The following is a 22,451-nucleotide window of genomic DNA, read 5'->3' on the forward strand; positions in this document are numbered from 1 at the left end:
TAGCACTTTGTTATGGTGAAATGTCTGATATGTCATTGCACAACACTATTGTTTGTAGATCCTGCAAAATAGTGACGTGCTTATAGATAAAAAAACAAAAACGCTCAGCTCTACTATGACTTGTGTTATACTGTTGTATTGTTGTGTTGTACAATTCATTGCCATCTCAGAGATGTAAAGCAGCTTTTATTTGTAGCCCATAGGTGTTGCTGTAGGCTTTCAGTGGCGGATTAGGTAAATGATTGCTTTTATGTTTCTTTAGTCTTTGTGCAGTGAATATTGCAAGGGTTTCCATTAGTTTAAATAGCAGACAGGATCTTTCTGAATATGAAAAAGAAGTAAAAAGTGACAACATAAACAAAGAGATTTACGCTGCAGCTAATTCTCTAAATCCCCTGTGTGCTGATCCATCAGTCAGTAATTATTGTGTAGAGAATGGCCACAGATCTATAATGTTAAGGGTTATCCGTGGGCATTCTCATGCTGTAATAATAGAGGGAAAATTGGCCAATGGCCATTCTAGCATTCCTCTAATCAGAGCAGAAATACATCTGGAACCCTATTGTTTACCTACAGTATGTAGCTAAACTTAACTCTAAATATCATAGAACTTTTTTTTTTAATATACATAATAAACAATTTACTTATCATCTGAACGTCTGTTGCCAGTCTAATTTAAAAGGCAGATAAGGTTTGGAGCACTAAGGTTATAGGTCCTCTTCAAGTAAACAGGGGCTGAACTGCAGTTACAGACAACTCCCACTAGACATGGAGGAGCGACAAACTGTTACTGGCCCCATTTACTGAGTAGTGAGGGCAAAGAACAGCTGATCGCCGTTAGTGCTGGGTGTCTGCATGAGCTATTCTGTGTCCATCAATCTATTTTGCCTGGAAAAGGCGTTCAGCGCCATACGGGGAATCCCGCTACAGCCACTGAGCGGGCTGGAGACATCCTGTCATGCCGGGCACCACAGACCGGAGCAGCGCGATGCGGGACCCGGCGCTGGAATCGGGGAGGTAAGTGGATGTTGTTGCTTTCATCCACCCCCTCCCCTGGCATAGTTAAAAAAATCCCTCGCACCAGGAGTACTTCTTTAATGCTGTAAGGCCCAAAACAGCTCACATTCATTTGAATTAAATGTGATCATACCTTATAAAGCACTGCTTTACAAAATTATAGCTATTTTATGCAGTTTAACCTGATAGGAAATTCAATGTGGTTTCCTCATCTGTCACCTAAGAGAGTAACAGTTCATATAAGATAGGATGTTAAGGAAATGAAGAGAAAAATAATACGCTATGAGATGCACTATGAAATCAGTCCAATCTTGTTCTTCCAGATAAATCATGGATGCACACCCCTGAAGCCCTATCCAAAAACTTCATTGCCTACAATGCTAAGGTAAGCTGTGTCATTTCACAGAATATTTCCAATGCAGATATTGAACTCTGACCACTTACTGTCTCCTTTCTGCTACATATAATAGCTGTATGGTAATGTGTTCTACAAGAAAAGATTGAGTGTTATTCATTAGATGATGAGTAGAAAGGCTAATGCTGCGCAATACATCACAGTACAAACCAATGCAAAGTTTTATCATTTAAAGGTGTTTAATGGTTTATGCAGGATTAGAAAAATATAGCTCCTTTCTTAAAAAAAAAAAAAGCAGGATCACTCTTGTCCTCAGCTTGTCTGTCCATAAAAAGGGTACTGTCATTTAAAAAAAAAAAAACTTTTGACATATCAGAGAAAGATGTCAAAACAGGGCTGAATCCCGGAATTCCAGAAGGTTCCCGGGATGTCTCCTCCTTCCGCACGGACCGGAAAGGCATCAGGAATAAAATGCAGAAGGTCTGGCTAGGTTCGAGTTCGATTGAACCTAGCTTTTTCTGCTAATCAGGAGGACGAGCTGGAAGAAGCCTGTGTGCGCATTCACTCCCAACTCACCTGACCCAGATGTACTGAGGCTGGGTTCACACTACGTATACTTCAGTCAGTATTGTGCTCCTCATATTGCAACCAAAACCAGGAGTGGATTAAAAACACAGAAAGGCTCTGTTCACACAATGTAGAAATTGAGTGGATGGCCGCCATTTAATGGCAAATATTTGCTGTTATTTTAAAACAACGGCTGTTATATTGAAATAATGGCAGTTATTTACTGTTATATGTGGCGGCCATCCACTCAATTTCACCATTGTGTGAACATAGCCTTTCTGTGTTTTTAATCCACTCCTGGTTTGGTTGCAATATGAGGACCACAATACTGACTGAAATATACGTAGTGTGAACATAGTGAATGTAAGCCTATGGTAGAACCTCATTGAGCAGGAGTATTGTTGTCCATGAAGATGAAATTAGTCCTGTGTTGTTCATGCAGATGCACAATTATTAGATTAATGGTGCGTTCACACCTACAGGATCTGCAGCTGATTTTCTGCAGCAGATTTCATTTAAATAACTGAACACAGCATCAAATCTGCTGCAGATCTGCTGCAGATCCTGTAGGTGTGAACGCACCCTAAGGGTGCCTTCACAACTACCGCATCGCAGCAGAAAATCCGCTGCGGATCCGCAGCAGATCCGCAGCAGATTTAACTAAATGAATGAACACAGCATCAAATCCGCACTTACAAATCTGCTGCGGATCCGCAGCGGATTTGACAGTGCGTATGTAATGCTGTGTTCATTCATTTAGTTAAATCTGCTGCGAATCCGCAACGGATTTTCTACTGCAATACGGTAGGTGTAAAGGCACCCCTCTGTACCATTCACAGCGTGTAGAGCATATCTGTTTTGACTAGGAACACCTGCTCACACTGTAACACCACTTTTAATGCAGGTGTTACTTTTAATGCCGGGGGTATTGAACAATATTCATTCATTGTGTGAAAACAATGGCCACTGTTCCCATTGACTTTAATGCAAATCATTGCAATATGAAAAAATGGAAAACAATGGCCGTCCTTTTACATAATGTTACGATGTGTGAACATAGCGTTACACTGACAGGCAATACACTGGCACAGCCTAATACATAGTATATCCATGGCAGCCCTTCACATGATGTGCTCCCTCCCTCTGTCATTCTCTCTTTACATGCAGTCTTGGTAGACTGTGACAGGTAAAGGGTTAAACAGTTGGGTAGGACTGCTTTCTGTTCCTGATGCAGCAGGGTCCTGACTGGGTTGTACAACTGGGACCCTACTGATTGAGGGGGTTCAGTGCGGAGCTGCAGTTCTGGTTTGGCAAACCTGTATTTGCTTTGGCCATTCAGCCCAACTAGGACTCGAGCAAAATTGTAGCGGGGGTGGGATAAAGAAACACCTTTACTGTATACACAGAAGACACAGTCCGAGGCAATAACCCAATTTTTCTCAAATATATATGTTCATTATATGTGAAAAACAGTGTGGACTGGCCAAACCAAAAACTCTACTTTCTTCCTTCCCATGCTATAAAACAATAATAGAGCCCATACTAGGGTGCATTTAAACATTTCATGAATATGGTTCATGCACTTACCACATTACTGTATAGGCTCAGGGCCACAAAGATTTAACCACTTGATCTGCTCCGTTGCATTCATGGAATGTGTGAATGCGTCCTTACTCACCTCTATTCCCACTGTGGGATCTTCTGGTCTTGGTAGTGTTGCAGTTCTGGCAGCTTCTGATGATGTCACACTCCCTGCTTGGCCATTCCCAGTGCCGAGTTATCAGAGGTCATTGATGTCGCCAGAAGCTGGAAATGCAGGAGTGCATTGAGGACTGGAAAACCGGAAATCTATTTTATTTGCACGTTGAAATCCCAACAGAATATACATCAAATGAGTGAATAGTTTGCAAGGCATTGCATGTTTCTTTACAAGTATTACAAAGCAAAACAGAGGAGGAGCTCTAAGATGGAATCAGAGGATTAGCAGCCGTAGCATCAATAATATAAACAGAGATTATCACCATTCAATTCACCAAGTGGAGGGATATGCAATAAGACCTCAACCAAAATATCTAGAAGCACTTTAAGCTCTACTGCTTTCATTCCTGAAGGCTAGGGGGGACATTTATTAAGTCCGGCGTTTTCTGTGCCGGGCATAAAAATGTCCCTCCAGCTCCGACAGTACGGAGATTTATGTAGAACACACTGCCTGTACATAAATCCTGCGCGCACCAGTTCCTTATCATTTTTCATTGTCTGCCCCCCCGTTCTGCCCCCTTCACACCCCCTCCCCGCCCCACTGATGAAGCTGGCGTAAAATGGCAAGATGCAAATATTTTAGTCGCAAAATGTCTATTTACGAATAAATGTATTCGCATCTGGCCATTTTGCGCCCAAAAATACAACTTTTTGCTTTGCTAACTTCCCCCCTAGGTGTTGATTTGCAATCAATGTACAATCTTGTAGAGCTGTTTCAGTAGTACTAAAGGGGATCTCACAGCTGGCTAGGCAATCCCAACCTGCTGATCGATTCTAACAGGGCAGGGAGGCCATACAAACTTATATTATGCTGAGGCGTTATTGAGTACATTTTACTTTTATGTAGTAAGTATGCAGTATGTATTAAGTAAATGGGGATTAAACGACTGCCTCCAGTGCACTGATCCATCCACCCACTGGCTCCTGCATGATTCTTACTGATGAATGTTCAGCAAGCACTCTGCAGTGACGTCTCTCTAGACTGTTGTTCACTACAGAGGGGTTGATGGATATTAGTGGAAGGAAGTTAGTCAGTAGGAATAGTGCAGGAGCTGGTGGGCAAATGGAATGAGTCAGGGCTAATGGCTAGATTCCCTTAAAAATAATTTAATTAATAAATTTTTTATATTAATACAAAAACATAAATGAAAGTGCTGCATACTACTTTGAAGATGGAAGAGTTGTTCCAAAGGACCATAAGCACTACCAAGCATCTGGCGAGTGGCGACTGACCTTGGAGCATACCTCAGGTCCACAAATCAATAGTAATAATGAAGTCCTGTCTTGCCAGTGATTTTCTGGGCAAGCAGGTCTTGCCCAGAAAAGACCAAATAAAATTTTATTTCTGCAGGACCTTTGGTTTTATCACTATGAATTTGTTTGTTTTTGAATAATGTATCAGTAATTATTCATGCAGTTATTAGGACTCCTGAAAATGTTGCCTGAATCAGTATGAAAAGACAGCTCCTGGATTGTTTGGTATTGATGGTGTCACAGCTGAACCTGCATGTTATAGTTCTACATCTGCTTTTTTTTAGGCTATGGGCTATACAGTTCCAATCTATAGTATATTTTGTTGTTTTGTTGTTCAATTTACAACACTTCATATCACTTTGTAAAGCAACATTTCTTTACCATCTGTGCTGTGTGCTGACAGCTCAGTCTAGATGTAGAATTGCAGATTTTTATACATTTACTTTGTGCTACTTAAATACTAGAATGTCTTTCACTTAGTTTTCAGGCCGTGGTTGGTTGTGTGTGTACTGTACAGCAAGTTGCTCATGAAGTTCAGTATCCCGTATCATTAGACATTTAGATGTAGCTTATTATTCTAGGAGGAGTTGGTTCTGTGCAAATCAGTTACCTATTGGAGCCACAATTGAGGAGCAGCACGAGGAACAGTTTGTTAAGGACACTTAGGTTTCTAGTACGTAGTAAAAGGAAACAAGCTAAGCAATCTAATTTAAAAGCACACATTTAGCACAAAGGTAAAGAGCCATTCTCATGAGACTTTCAATGCTATAATTTAATGACACATCATAATAAAACAAATGGATGTTTAATTTTATGTCCATTAATAACACTAAAATTTGCTGAACAGGAAATCCTGAAGATTAGAACTATGATGTAGTTGTCATTCGTCCTGAATATCTAGCTGGGAAATTACACTTAGATCCTACAGAAGACATTCACTTGTCTGTTACCTATTATCCATGGCAATGGTAATTTGACTGTAATTCTCTCTAATAAATGTTACATATACAACTGCTGCAATGGTAAAATCTGTAAAAGCCATTTAACACCAACTAAGTAGACAATCTATGAAACATTTATCCCATTTACTTTCATTTATTTGCTTGTTTGTTTGTTTTCGTTTTAATAGTAACTTGACTCTTTTTAGATGTGATAAACTCTTGGGCCAGCATTTGCATCTATGCTTATACTTAAAGGATACCTGTCACCCCCCGTGCCGGGGTGACAGGCTCCCGCCCCCCCTTTAGAGCGCCCTATACTTACCTAATCGCGCCAGGTCCCGCTTCCTGATGCGTCACGGAGATATCAGCTCCTGAAGCCCGGCGCGCGCGCTCACAGGAGAGTCCGATGCCCATAGAGAATGATGGAGCATCGGACTCCCCATTCATTCTCTATGAGCGTCGGACTCTGCTGTGTTTGCGCGCGCACCGGGCGGGCTTCGGGAGCTGATATCTCCGTGACCCGACTGCATCAGGAAGCGGGACCCGGCGCGATTAGGTAAGTATAGGGGGATCTAGCAGGGGGTCAGGAGCCTGTCACCCCGGCACGGGGGGTGACAGGTCCTCTTTGAAGGGGTTGGCCACTTTATAGTAAAATAGGTCAGTACAAAGTATTAGTAAGTGTACTCACAGTATATACTGACAGCAGCTCCCTGTATACCTCATACAGCAAAAATCAGACTCCCCTTCACCAGGCTGGGCTGCCCTGCTCTCTTTTGTTTCAGTCCACAAAATGGCTTACATGGAGGAGCATGTGACCATGCCCTGTCCACTGTGTTCTCCATAGACAGGCTCAGTGGTGGACACGGGGGGGCGGGGCCTGGTCACATGCTCCTCCATGTAAGCAATCTTATGGACCAAAACACCACAGAGCAGGCAGCCCAGCCTGGAGGAGGGGAGTCTGATATTAGCTTTATGAGGTACACAGGGAGCTGCTGTCAGTATATACAGTGAGTACACTTACTAATACTGTACACTGAGCAATTTTACTATAAAGTGGCCAACCCCTTTAACCCCTTAAGGACAGAGCCTGAAATGGCCTTAATGACAGAGACAAATTTTATGAATATGACCAGTGTCACTTTATTCATTAATAACTTCGGGATGCTTTTACCTATCCGGCTGATTCTGAGATTGTTTTCTCGTGACATATTGTACTTTACATTTCTGGTAAATTGGAGTCGATATTCATAACAAATCTTTATGAAAAAAAACCAAATAATGTGAAAAAATGTGAAAAAATGCATTTTTCCAACTTTGAAACTTTTTTGCGTATACAGAAAGTGGTTATACCACATAAATTATATATTAAATAGCATTAGCAACATGTCTACTTTATGTTGGCGGCATTTATTAAACTATCTTTCATTTTTTTTTAGACAATAGGAAGCTTAAAACATTAGCAGCAAATTTCCAAATTTTCAGTAAAATTTCAAAATCAGATATTTTTAGGGACCTGTTCAGGTTTACAAGTGTATTTGAGGGGCCTGTATGTTAGAAAGCCCCACAAAGCACCCCATTTCAGAAACTGCACCCCCAAAACTCTGCAAAAGCATATCCAGAAAGTGTTTTAACCCTTTAGGGGAGTCACAGATATAAAAGCTAAGTGTGTAAGGAATTTGAAAATTTTAATTTTCTGTGCAGAGATTTTATTGTAATCCAATATTTTTCATAATTATAAACCTATTACCAGAGAAATGCACCCCAATAATTATTGTCCCGTTTCTGCAGTTTATAGAAATACCCCATATGTGACCCTATTGCGCTATTTGACGCAACCACAAGCCTTAGATATAAAGGAGCGCCTAGTGAATTTCAACGCCTCCGTTATATTTGGTCATTTTTGACTGTACCACTTCAGGTTGGCAGAGGCTCTGGGGTGCCAAAACCTAAAAAACACCCCTAAAGGGACACCATTTAGAAAACTACACCCCTCAAGGAATGTAACAAGGGGTGCGGTGAGCATCTGGACCCCACAGGTGCTTCACGGATTTTCAGAACAATATGGCTTGAAAAAAGAAAAAAAATTTTTTTACACTAAAATGTTGTTCTAGCCTTCAATTTTTCATTTTCTTAAAGGGATAAGAGGGAAAAAAAGACAAAAAATGTGTAGCGCAGTTTCTCCCGAGTATGGAAATACCCCACATGTGGCGATAAAGTGCCAAGGGGGCGCAGGACGAGCCTCCAAAGGGAAGGAGCGCCAATTGGCTTTTGGAAGCTGAATTTCACTGAAAAGGATTTCAAGGGCCATGTCGCATTTACAGAGCCCTCGTGCTGCCAAGACACTGGAAACCCCCCACAAGTGACTCCATTCTGGAAACTACACCCCTCAAGGAATCTAACAAGGGGTTCAGTGAGCATATGGACCCCACTGGTGACGGGCACAAATGTGGAACAATGTGACGTGAAAGGGAAAAATTTAATTTTTTCACTTTCATGGCACAAATGTGCCCGTCATCAAGGGGTCCATATCCTCACTGCACCCCTTGTTAGATTCCCTGAGGGGTGCAGTTTCCAGAATGGGGTCACTTGTGGGGGGTTTCCAGTGTTTTGGCAGCACGAGGGCTCTGTAAATGCGACATGGCGTTCATCATCCATTCTAGCCAAATCCAACCTCCAAAATCCAAATGGCGCTCCTTCCCTTCGGAGGCTTGCCCTGCGCCCACATGGAGCTTTATGTCCACATGTGGGGTATTTACGGACTCGGGGGAAATTGCTCTACACATTTTCTTTTTTTTTCCTCTTTTAACCCCTTGTGAAAATGATAAATTCAAGGCTAAACCAACATTATAGTGTAAAAAATTTAATATTTCATTTTCACGCCACATTGTTCCACATTTGTGTCCGTCACCAGTGGGGTCCATATGCTCACTACACCCCTTGTTACATTCCTTGAGGGGTGCAGTTTCCATAATGGGGTCAATTGTGGGTGGTTTCAACTGTCTTGGCAACACAGGGGCCTTTTGAATGCAACATGGCCCCTCGAAATCCATTCCATCCAAATCCAGCCTTCAAAACCAAATGGCGCTCCTTCCCTTCGGAGGCTTACCCTGCACCCGCATGGCGCTTTATGTCCACATGTGGGGTATTTCCGTACTCAGGGGAAATTGCGCTACACATTAAATGTTTTTTTTTTATCTTTTAACCCCTTGTGAAAATGAAAAAATCATGACAAGATTAATGATTTAGAGTAAAAATTTTACAAAAATTACACTAAATGTTGGTCTAGCCTTGATTTTTTTCCATTTCCACAAGGGGTTAAAAAAGAAAATGAACACAAAACGTGTAGGGTAGTTTCCCCTGAGTACGAAAATATCCCACATGTGGGTATAATGTGCTATATGGGCACAGGGCAAGCCACCAAAGGGACAGAGCGCCATTTAGAGGCTGGAATGGAGGATGTAGGCCATGTCGCAATTACAAAGCTCCTGTGCTGCCAGGTCAGTAGAATCCCCTGACAAGTGACCCCATTCTGGAAACTACACCCCATAAGGAATCTAACAAGGGGTGCAGTGAGCATATGGACCCCACTGGTGACGGGCACTTACGTAGAAAATGTGCCGAGAAAATAAAAAATATTTTTTTTTTCATTTTCACGTCCCAAATGTAGCCGTCACCAGGGGGCCATATCCCCGCTGCGCTGCCCCACTTGTTAGATTCCTTATCGGGTGTAGTTTCCAGAATGGGGTCATTTGTCGGGGGTTTCTACTGTCCTGGCCGCACAGAGGCTTTATAATTTCATCATGGCATCCTATAATGGGAATGGCGGCCATACCTATTTAGCTGGGGAAAAGGGACAATTCTAATTTATTTGGGGGTATTAGGCCAATTATTAGTTTATAAGGTTGAAAATGACAGGTGTCCATCAAACTCAACCTGTGTTGATCCAGAGGAAGGCAAAAACCCCTCGTCAGCAGACGACAGTAGCCTCATCACAGGGGAAAAATTCCTTCCCGACTCCATAATGGCGATCAGAATAATCCCTGGATCAACGTGACCCCTGAAATAGGAATAAGGGACAGAATTTAGATAATGTAGAACCCCAGTGACGTGTGGTGCACCTTGAAGCGATCTAGTATGCAGAGGCCGGGGGGATCAGGACAGGTGTCACACTGGAAAATGGTGTCCCCTGTTACCCCACACTCTGCACTTCTTCTGGGGTCTCCCTTTCTCCAGTATGGGGGAAGTCACCTGGAAAATGTTTTCCTGGTGCGATACGGGGTCCTTCATATCCAGAAGCGCTGGGTCCGCTCCATGGCTGCTAAATATTAGGGCGCTATTACTGCTTCTGATATTTTCGGATCGTGCCGCAAGCTACAGGGCAGCGAGGGACCAGAAGAGGGGGTGCTGGTATAAAAGTTATCCCTGTACAGGTGGTGACCTTTATCCAGCAGTGGGAAGATCAGTTCCCGGACGATCTTCCCACTAACTCCGAGGATGGGGGGGGGGAGGGGGCATCTGGGGGCTGCATTCGGGTGTCCCTTCCTACATACACTCTAAGGGTACATGCACACTGCGGAATCGCGACAGATAACCCTTCGTGCATTCCACAGCTGGCACCCACCGGCGGAGTAATGCAGGCGCACGTCTCCATCCGTGTCATAGACTCCATTCTATGCACGGGCGGATTCCGCTCTCTGTCCAACGTATTCATTCTTTGGACGGACGCGCGCCCGCATCAGTCCGCCGGTGGGTGCCAGCTGCGGAATGCACAAAGGGTTATCCTTCGCCATTCCGCAGTGTGCACGTACCCTAAATCTGTAAGTGTACCCTGAGGTACTCTCACAGAGTTTGTAGAATTTCACACCATACCGTCATCTCTTATTGGGACGGTACTGGCGGAAAAGACGTGTCTGGGGGGCAGCGTACGCTACGCTACCCCCAGACACGTCACTGGATGATAAGGAGGATGAGGGTGAATGGAGGAAAGAAGGATCCCCCATTCATCCTCACTGGCTGTTTCGGTGTCGGAGGCAATAATAACGTATCCCTCTGACGCCGAAAACACCCTGGGGGCCATCTTTATACGGGGATTGGTATATGGGGTATGTAGTGGTGTAGTGTCAAACTTTATTCAATGTAGTGTGGTGTAATGTAGTGTTTTTTACGTGTTTTTTTACAGTAAGTATAAAAAAAAAATCTACGCCAACAAAGGAGTTGCTGATAAATGCCGCACTTATGCGCGGCACTTTTTAGCAGACCGTGGCAGTAGAATATAGAAAAAAAACTCCCTACGCCAAAAAGGAGGAGTTGCTGATTAGCAGCGCACTTTCGTGCGATGCTGATCAACACTCAGCGGCGATAGGGTGCGGAAAATAGAAGAAAAAAAAATTTGAAAAAAAAAAAAAAAAAACTTTTTCTACATTCTGAACATCCCTGTAGCTGTTGATAAGTGTATTACACATATCAGCCGCTAGAGGGCAGCAGAGCGCAAAATACGGAAAAAGCCGACACTGGAGCCGAAAATAGAACGTGACGTCACGGAGGAAGCCGAAGACCCGAACGAAGACGAGGACGCCGCAAACCCGGAAGACGCCGATCAGGAGCCCGGGACAGGTGAGTAATGTACAAATACCTGCTCTGGACCCCTCGGCTACCTAGCTGAGGGGTCCAGGGCAGGTATTTACTATTTTGTGGGACTCTGATCGCCGTGCCACCGGCCCGTTCGCCGTGAACGGCCGGCCGGCCGTTCACGGCGGTCGGGCCGGTGGCACGGCGATCACCATTACTTTTTACAGTAATGGCGGTCGGTGCCGTCCTCGGACAGCACCGACCGCCATTTTTTTCCGGGTCATCGGGTCGCCGATGACCCGGAAAGGTTCCGATCACCGCTATTAGCTGATCTGAATTGATCAGCCTATAGAGGCGATCGTAAGCACGGGGGGTGTTAACCACCCCCCGTGCCGTGAAGCTAAGATGGCCTGCTATGATTTATAGCAGGCCATCTTCCCCGATCGCTGTGTGCGAACACGCAGCGATCGGGGAAACATCGGGCGTAAATTTACGCCCTGATGCGCCAAGTACCAGGGCGCCAGGGCGTAAGTTTACGCCCGATGTCGTTAAGGGGTTAATATTAGTTTAACCCTTTGAAGACCAAGCCCAAAATGACCCAGTGGACCCTTGGGGATTGGTCCTGTGACAGTGGGGTTGCAGGGCCAATCTATGGCCTTCCTTCCATGTTTGTGCTCTCTTTGCGGGGTTGGCGGTCGCTGACTGACACGGTGGTGAGTTAGTGTAGAGACTCATATGAACCAGGGGACCTGCACATGGTACATGGGGCAATATGGTTTGATCAAATTACACACCAACATCCTGGCGTTGGTTTTTAAATGTAGCCGAGAGGCATTAGTGTCAGCCATAGGTGTGAGGTGCAGCTTTCCTCTCTCTCCCTGTCCATATTATACTTAATATTAGTTTAACCCTTTAAAGACCGAGCTCAAAATGACCCAGTGGACCGCGCAAATTTCATTTTTGTGTTTTGTTTTTTTCCTCCTCCCCTTTTAAGAGCTCTAGCACTTTCATCTTTCAATCTACAAGGCCATGTAAGGGCTTGTTTTTTTTCAGTAATAGGTGTACTTTGTAATTGCGTCTTTTATTCTACCATAATATGTTTGACAGAACCCCCAAAATATTATTTATGAAAATATAAATTGGTGAAATTAGAAAAAAGAATGCAATATGGTAACAGCAGAGATATCTGAGAGGCAGAGAAGGAGGTCTAATAATACCTGTAGGATACAAGAGTGAGCTAGACGGGTAAAATAAATGTGTTTTTCTGGGCACAGCACCACTGTATCGTAACTCTTTTTTCCATATCCCGGACGCCTGCAGCTTTCACTGCGCTTCATGCAGTCGCCGCATACATCAGGGACTCGGCCGTTTTTGAGCCCCCACACTTATTCAGTGACTGCAGATTCTCCAGTCTGGATCCAAAGTTTTTCAGCACCCACCCTATAAGATGACACCGGGTGTATAAGAAAACCCCTCACTTTCGATAAGACTTATTTTTAGGTTAAATTGTAGTCTTATACGCAGGAAAATGTAGTACTAGCTATAAATGTACTGTAGATGTTATAATAAATCTGCTTCATCATTTTATTTTAAATGACATGTCAAACCAGAGATGAACTTATACAAGAATTTTCTATTTACTGTGATTAAAAAAATTATAAAATTTATTAAGAGGTGATTTTTTTTTTTTACATTACATTTGCCAGTTATAAAAACTATACAAGCTATGAACTGGCAAAGATTTCTGGTATAATTTATGCCAATTTTATATAGAAGATCTGCTGTGCCATGGGAAGCCATATGGGAAATAATTTCCTCACAATGGGCTCAGGCCCATAGGTGCTTAACCCCTTCACGTCAGCCATCTGTATATATACGTTCCTATTGCACATGCCCCGTGCAGTAGGAATGTACATATACGTTCCGGCTTTGACGGGGCTTTGTGATGAGAACGGGATCGCTGCAGGGACAGCGATCCCGCTCTCATCTGTGTACAGCACCGGAGATAATGAGGATCAGCTGCGATTCCGCAGCTGACCCCCATTAACCCCTTAGTGACCGCCGAAACGGCGGTCACTAATGGGCCGGTGCCGCCGCTGTATTTCATCTCCCCCCACCGTGAATCCACGGTGGGGGGAGATGAAATAAGTAAAAATCAGACCCCAGATCAGCCCCCTAGTGCCCCAGTCACTAACCCCCCCTCCCGCGGCGGCCATCGGATCCAAGATGGCCGCCGCGATCACTGTGAACAGACTAATGTCTGTTCACAGTGATCAAAAAAGAAAAATGAATGAAAGCCCCATGCTCTCCGCCACCGTAGGTAGCGGAGAGCATGGGGCAGTCATCGGGACCCCCCCTGTGGGGTCCCGGTACAAGCGATCAGCGGTATATAATATATACCGCTGATCGCTTGTGCCATGTGCTCCAGGCACTTTTTATCCCCTGTCACCATGAATGATTGGTGACAGGGGATAAAAAGTGATGTCCCCCCACCCCCCAAGTCGCCCCCCACCCCCCCTGTCACCCCTGTCCCCCAGTCACCCCCCCCTTCCCCATATACTCACCGGATCCACGGAGCTCCTTCCTCTTCGGTGTCCTGGCTGGTTATGAAGTGCGCATGCGCTCCACAACCAGCCAAGCTCTGAAAATTTAAAGTGACAGAGACCAATTTGGTCTCTGTCACTAAACTATGATTACTGTGATAGAAAATATCACAGTAATCATAGTAATACAGTGAAAATGAATGTATAAAGTACAAAAAGTGACAAACATACAAAAAAATAAAACACACACTTTTTATCATAGTAATAATTACAGTTTACTCCCAAATTACCCCTAACCCCCCCCCCAGATTACCCGTAACCACCGCAGGTTGCCCGTAACCACCGCACGTTGCCCGTAACCACCCCAGGTTGTCCGTAATCACGTCAGATTGCACGTAACCCCCCAGATTACCCGTAACCACCGCACGTTGCCCATAACCACCGCACGTTGCCCGTAACCACCGCACGTTGCCCGTAACCACCACACGTTGCCAGTGACCCCCTCCAGATTGTCCGTAATCACCCCAGATTGCCTGTAACCACGCCAAATTACATGTAACCACCCCAGATTAGCTATAAGCACTTCACTCTATCCGTAACAATTCTAGATTGTCTGTAACCCCTCCAGGTTGCCCCTAACCACCGCAGGTTGGGCATAAGCAGCGCAGGTTGGGCATAACCACCCCAGATTGCCCGTAATCATGCCAGATTACATGTAACCCCCCAGATTGCACGCAACCACCGCAGGTTGCCTCTGACCACCGCACCTTGCCTCTGACCACCGCACCTTGCCTCTGACCACCGCATGTCACCTCTGACCACCGCACGTCGCCTCTGACCACCGCACGTCGCCTATGACCACAGCACGTCGCCTATGACCACCGCACCTTGCCTCTGACCACCGCACGTCGCCTATGACCACCGCACATCGCCTATGACCACCGCACCTTGCATCTGACCACCGCACCTTGCCTCTGAACACTGCACCTTGCCTCTAACCACCCCAAATTGCCAGTGACCCCCTCCAGATTGCCCGTAACCACGCCAGATTACAGGTACCCACCTCAGATTACCTATTAGCACTTCAGTTTATCCGTAACCACAGCAGGTTGCCTGTAACCACCCCAGATTGTCCGCAACCACCCCAGATTGTCCGTAACCACAGCAGGTTGCCTGTAACCATACCAGATTGTCTGTAACCACAGCAGGTTGTCCATATTCCCCCCACGTTGCCCATAACCACCCCAGGTTGCCTCTAACCACCCCAGGTTGCCTCTAACCACACCAGGTTGCCTGTAACCACCCCAGGTTGCCGTAACCACAGCAGGTTGCCTGTGACCAGCCCATGTTGACTGTATCCACCCCAGATTATCCGTAACCACCCCAGATTACCCTTAACCACCCCAGACTGCCCGTAACCACCCCAGACCGCCCGTAACCACCTCAGACTGCCCGTAACCACCTCTAGATTACCCGGAACCACCCCAGACTGTCCGTAACCACCCCACATTACCTGTAATCTAATTTTTTTTATTGTATTTTAGTAACTGCGCTATTCTAATAACTGTTACTAGCTGCGGTTTTACTCCAGCAAATTGGCACTCCTTCCCTTCTGAGCCCTGCTGTGTGCCCAAACAGTGGTTTATGCCCACATATGGGGTACCGTTGTACTCAGGAGAACCTGCGTTACAGATTTTGGGGTACTTTTTTTATCCTGTTCCTTGTGAAATTTAGAAATTTCAAACTAAACCAACATATTATTGGAAAAATTCAAGTTTTTCATTTTTACTGGCCAATTTTGAATACTTTCCTCTAATACCTGTGGGGCCAAAATGCTCATCCTACCCCAAGATGAATTCTTTGAGGGGTGTACTTTCCAAAATGGGGTGACTTTTGGGGGGATTCTATTCTGTAGACACTACAGGGGCACTACAAATGCACCTGGCGCTCAGAAACTTCTTCAGAAAAATCTGCAGAGAAAATGCTAATTGGCGCTCCTTCCCTTCTGAGCCCGGCTGTGTGCCCATACAGTGGTTTATGCCCACATATGGGGTACCGTTCTACTCAGGAGACCCTGCGTTACAGATTTTGGGGTGAATTTTCTCTCCTGTTCCTCGTGAAATCGAGAAATTTCCAACTAAAGGAACATATTATTGGAAAAATTCGAGTTTTTCATTTTTACTGTCTACTTTTGAATACTTTCCTCTAATACCTGTGGGGTCAAAATGCTCACCACACACCAAGATGAATTCTTTGAGGGGTGCACTTTCCAAAATGTGGTGACTTATGGCGAGATTTTACTCCGCTGGCACTACAGGGGCACTGCAAACCCACCTGGCGCTCAGAAACTTCTTCAGCAAAATCTGCATTGAAAAAGCTAATTGGCGCTCCTTCCCTTCTGAGCCCTGATGTGTGCCCATACAGTGGTTTATACCGACATATGAGGTACCTTTTTACTCAGGAGAACCTGCGTTACAAATTTTGGGGTACTTTTTTTCTCTTGTTCCTCGTGAAATTGAGAAATTTCAAACTAAACGAACATATTATTGGGAAAATTTGAGTTTTTCATTTTTACTGTCTACTTTTGAATACTTTCCTCTAATACCTGTGGGGTCAAAATGCTCACCACACCCCAAAATGAATTCTTTGAGGGGTGCACTTTCCAAAATGAGGTGACTTATGGCGAGATTTTACTCCGCTGGCACTACAGGGGCTCTGCAAACACACCTGGCGCTCAGAAACTTCTTCAGCAAAATCTGCATTGAAAAAGCTAATTGGCGCTCCTTCCCTTCTGAGCCCCGCTCTGTGCCCATACAGTGGTTTATGCCGACATATGAGGTACCGTTGTACTCATGAGAACCTGCTTCACAAATTTTGGGGTACTTTTTTTCTCTTGTTCCTCGTGAAATTGAAAAATTTCAAACTAAAGGAACATATTATTGGGAAAAATTTGAGTTTTTCATTTTTACTGTCTAATTTTGAATACTTTCCTCTAACACCTGTGGGGTCAAATTGCTCATCCTACCACAAGATGAATTCTTTGAGGGGTGTACTTTCCAAAATGGGGTGACTTATGGGGTTTTTTCTCTCTGCTGACACTACAGGGGCACTGCAAATGCACCTGGCGCTCGGAAACTTCTTCAGCAAAATCTGCAATGGAAAAGCTAATTGGCGCTCCTTCCCTTCTGAGCCCCGCTGTGTGCCCATGCAGTGGTTTACGCCCACATATGGGGTACCGTAGTACTCAAGAGAACATGTGTTACAAATTTTGGGGTGCTTTTTCTCTCATGTTCCTTTTGAAAATGAGAAACTTTAATCTAAATGTATATATTATTGGAAAATTTAAATTTTTCATTTTTTTACAGCCTAATGGTGAATACTTTTCTCCAGCCCCTGTAGGGTTAAAATGCTCATTATACCCCTAGATTAATTCTTTAAGGTGTCTAGTTTCCAAAATGGGGTCACTTATGGGGGTTTCCAGTATACAAACCTCCTAAATCAACTTAAAATAAGAACTGGTCCCTAAAAAAATCAGTTTTGAAAACTTTCACGAAAATGTGGTAATTTGCTGATACATTTCTAACCCCCGTAACACCCTAAAAAAGTAAAATATGTTTATGAAATGAAGCCAGAATAAAGAGGACATATTGGTAATGTGACTTAGTAACTAATTTATGTAATACAACTTTCTTTTTTTAGAAGCAGAGAATTTCAAAGTTCATAAAATGCTAATTTTTTCAATTTTTCATGATATTTTGATGTTTTTCACAAAAACACACACAAAGTAGTGACCAAATTTTGCCACTAATATAAAGTGCCATATGTGACGAAAAAACTATCTCAGAATCGCTAGCATACGTTAAAGCATCACTGAGCTATAAGCGCATAAAGTGAGACAGGTCAGATTTTGAAAAATGAGCCTGGTCTTTTATGTGCAAATAGGCTTGGTCTTGAAGGGGTTAAGGAAAACTGCATGAGTAACTGGCAGAAGCTATAATATTCAGGTATAAATGTAAATTTAAGAGATAATATAGGGCATCAATTTCTTTTGTAGAGTGGTTAAAGCTAAAATATAACAATTGGAAATTCGAGGGCAGATAATCTGTTCCTGACAGACAATGTGGTATGTAAATTTAGTTAAAATAACTGTATTCCATAAACTAAAGAAGGTTAGCTTGTGAAGAGGCTTTACTCATTAACAACAATCATCACTTGCCTACAGCATAGGTAATGAGTCTCGGACCGGTGTGTCCATGCCAACATAAAACCCCTGATGACCATGAGAAACTGAATGCGTGGTACTGTCAGATTGCTAAATTGAAAATTTGCAGATTGCTAAATTAGCTAAACTAATGTTTACATATAGTGACTCTCTTCGTGGGGTCCGAATAAAAGCTCCCTCTAGAACTTTCACTGCATCCACAAAATGCAAAGCAGAAAGAATTCTAAGCATAAAGTAAAGAAATGTGCACGCCCATCATCTCAGCAGCTGGTCCTCCACTGATCACAATTAAGTTGAAAAAGTTTAACTATACTTTAAGGCAGGGTTGGGCAAATGCCATCATCCAGTTGTTGCAAAACTACAATTTTCATCATGCCTGAACAGCCAAAGCTTTGGCTTTAACTGATGATAGGAATTCTAGTTCTGCAACAGGTGGAGGGTTGCAGTTGCCCATCCCTGCATTACGGCTATGTTCCCAATGTTCACAATGTAAAAATAAGGTCAAATAATGTCCGTTGTTGCGAAAAATGGCTGTTATTAATGGGCAACTGCATCTCTAGCAAAATACTTTTTTAGGCTATGTTCACACTATGTATCTGTGCGGCTGTATTGCGGGCTGTAAATCATCGGCCGTATTTTTCCGGTTCATGCGTACGCTGGAAAGTATACGATATACGGCTGCACAGTGCACACTATGTATGAGCCTACGGCCCGATCGTAAACGGACCCGTAAAAAATGAACAAGACCATTGTTTGCGGCTGGAACTGTGCAAATTCACGGTCGTAGATTTACAGGCGGTCCGTACGGAGTACTTCAAAAATAGCCGGCAATAATGCCGAATGCCGATGCCTCTAATAGTTAATATATTAAATTAATAAAACACATTTTCTTTTTAATAAAGTCCCTTTTGTTGTTCAATAATTTAATTCTAATGAATCCATCATTGTGCAATTAAATATACTGTTAAAATAAATAATATATATATATATATATATATATATATATATATATATATATATAAATGTATATTTATATATATATTTATTTTTTGACAGTATATTTAATTGCACAATGATGGATTCGTTAGAATTAAATTATTGAACAACAAAACTGATTTTATTACAACATTTTATTACAACTGATTTTATTAAATATTAATTAGTACAGGAAGCTCCATTAAGCCGTTAATTCATATTCCCGGTAAATAGAGCATTCTGTACTAATCAACACTTTACTTTAATGAAAAGTTCTGAAATGTTTCTTCTAATTATGTTATCACAATAGCATTATTAGAAGAAATATTTTGAATTATATGTGCGCTCAGCTGATTGGCTGATCAGCTGAGTGCATATATAAAGAGCCGGTCCGCAGTACAGTGACTTCATTGTGCTGTGGACCAGCAAAGAGGACACATCGGAGTGCGTATAAAGCTCTCTCCACCCCCTCCCCAGCACTGCACCCATCCCAGTAAGCAAGGGGGGTCACTTAACCCCTTCCTTTCTGGGATGGGTGCAGTCTGACATCAGTCTGGCCCCCAAGGGGTTAAGGGGGATGCAATACATCCTCCCTTAACCCCTTGGGGGCCAGACTGTAAGCAGCGATCTGTAAAGATGCTGCATACTGTAAGGTGCACAACACAGCTCACAATGATGGGTGTTGTGCTCCTGTTTGTGGGTTTTTTGTGTGTTTCTCCCTTTTTGTTTTTCAGATATCGGTATCCTGTGGATTACGTCGGATTCGGTGGACTACATCGATGACCAGCGGTTGTTTGGTGTGTTTTTTTTTATAAAAATGGTCAATGAGGGGTGTGGGGGTGTTTTTATCTGAATAAAAAAAAAAATTCCACTTGTGTCTTGTCTTTATTTCTTTACTTTATAGACTTAGTAGTGGAAGCCGTCTAATAGACGGAATCCATTACTAAGTCGGGGCCTAGTGTTAGCCGGTATAAAATGGCTAACACTAACCCCCCATTATTACCCCAGTACCCAATGCCACCAGAGGTACTGGGAAGAGCCGGGTGCCAGTGGTCCCAGAGCGTCAAAATCGGCGCTCCTGGACTGGGGTGGCAGCAGGCTGGTAAGATTTAGGCTGTGGAGGGCCTAAACCAATGGCTCTTCCCACCCTGGTGTTACCAGGCTGCTGTCGCTTGGTTTTTAACCAGTCTGGTTATAAAAATAGGGGGGACCCTATGCGGTTTTTTTTTATTAATTATTTAATTTAAAAAAAAAATGCATAGGGTCCCCCTATTTTTATAACCAGCTGGGTTAAAAACCAAGCGACAGCAGCCTGGTAACACCAGGGTGGGAAGAGCCATTGGTTTAGGCCCTCCCCAGCCTAAATCTTACCAGCCTGCTGCCGCCCCAGTCCAGGAGCGCCAATTTTGATGCTCCAGGACCACTGGCACCTGGCTTTTCCCAGTACCCCTGGTGGCATTGGGTACTGGGGTAATAATGGGGGGTTAGTGTTAGCCATTTTATACCGGCTAACAATAGGCCCCGACTTAGTAATGGATTCCGTCTATTAGACGGCTTCCACTACTAAGTCTATAAAGTAAAGAAATAAAGACAAGACACAAGTGGAAAGTTTTTTTTTATTCAAATAAAAACACCCCCACACCCCTCATTGACCATTTTATAAAAAAAAAAAAACACCAAACAACCGCTGGTCATCGACGTAGTCCACCGAATCCGACGTAATCCACAGGATACCGATATCTGAAAAACAAAAAGGGAGAAACACAAAAAACACACAAACAGGAGCACAACACCCATCATTGTGAGCGGTGTTGTGCACCTTACAGTATGCAGCATCTTTACAGATCGCTGCTTACAGTCTGGCCCCCAAGGGGTTAAGGGAGGACGTATTGCATCCCCCTTAACCCCTTGGGGGCCAGACTGATGTCAGACTGCACCCATCCCAGCAAGGAAGGGGTTAAGTGACCCCCCTTCATTACTGGGATGGGTGCAGTGCTGGGGAGGGGGTGGAGAGAGCTTTATACGCACTCCGATGTGTCCTCTTTGCTGGTCCACAGCACAATGAAGTCACTGTACTGCGGACCGGCTCTTTATATGTGCACTCAGCCGATCAGCCAATCAGCTGAGCGCACATATAATTCAAAATATTTCTTCTAATAATGCTATTGTGATAACATAATTAGAAGAAACATTTGATGTTTTAATTAAAGTAAAGTGATGATTAGTACAGAATGCTCTATTTACCGGGAATATGAATTAACGGCTTAATGGAGCTTCCTGTACTAATTAATATTTAATTAATAAAACACATTTTTGTTTTAATAAAATCAGTTTCTTTGTTCAATAATTTAATTCTAATAAATCCATAATTGTGCAATTAAATATACTGTCAAAAAATAAATATATATATAAATATACATTTATTTATATATATATATATATATATATATATATATATATATATATATTTTAAGAGTGTATTTAATTGCAAAATGATGGATTCGTTAAAATTTAATTATTGAACAACGAAAGGGACTTTATTACAACGAAAATGTGTTTTATTAATTTATATATATTAACCATGAGAGGCATCGGCATTACTGCAGAGGATCGCAAACCCCGGTAATAGCGATTCATGTAAACTGTTTCCCTGCTTTCCCAGATGCATTCCAGAGGTGTTTGCATCACTTTCTAAAGATTTTATTTGTTATTTTTAGTTGAACCAGATTTCCAAGTAAATGACCGTATGTTTTCAGCCGCATGTCTATTTTTTCCCACGGCCGTAGTTTCAGCGGCACATTTCCAGCCGCGTAAAAAATACAGCCGCACAGATACATAGTGTCAACATAGCCTTAATTAATGTGTGTTAATTAAGGTGGAAAAAAATGCTGGAGTTGTCCAATAATAACCAATAATTTGCAACAACGGCTTTTATTTCCCCTTATTTTTACATTGTGGGGACATAACCGTAATATGAGCTTATTTTCTGCTTGTTTAATTTTTTGCAGCTTGTCTTCAGGAAACAAAGCTGATATATGTACATCTCTCCCACATCATGTCTTTACACTATTCTCTTTTTATGCAAAGATTAGAACATTATTAACTTATTTAAAACCTTTGTAAGGCACAATGCATTGTTATAATATCAATAAATATACATGAATATGAATATACATGAATATGCTGGTCTATATTAGGTAAAGAGAAATATGTACTGCACGTCTCTGGAGAAATTTTATAATGAAGACCTT

The 22,451-nt window shown here is 43.1% G+C and overlaps 1 protein-coding gene across 4 annotated transcripts in view; it reads left to right on the plus strand.

Annotated features, from left to right (window-relative positions):
• The window catches only part of GULP1 (GULP PTB domain containing engulfment adaptor 1), a 378,289-nt gene that overhangs the window by 227,581 nt on the left and 128,257 nt on the right, over nucleotides 1-22,451 (plus strand). For 3 of the 4 annotated variants that reach the window (XM_069983509.1, XM_069983513.1, XM_069983510.1), the window contains one exon: nucleotides 1,341-1,402. In XM_069983509.1, the coding sequence (XP_069839610.1) occupies nucleotides 1,341-1,402 (62 nt within the window). Of the gene's footprint in view, nucleotides 1-196; nucleotides 235-1,340; nucleotides 1,403-22,451 lie in introns of all 4 variants that reach the window. The other variant, XM_069983511.1, reaches the window with a different exon arrangement.

Source organism: Dendropsophus ebraccatus, chromosome 9, assembly GCF_027789765.1.
Source record: "Dendropsophus ebraccatus isolate aDenEbr1 chromosome 9, aDenEbr1.pat, whole genome shotgun sequence".
NCBI lineage: Eukaryota > Metazoa > Chordata > Amphibia > Anura > Hylidae > Dendropsophus > Dendropsophus ebraccatus.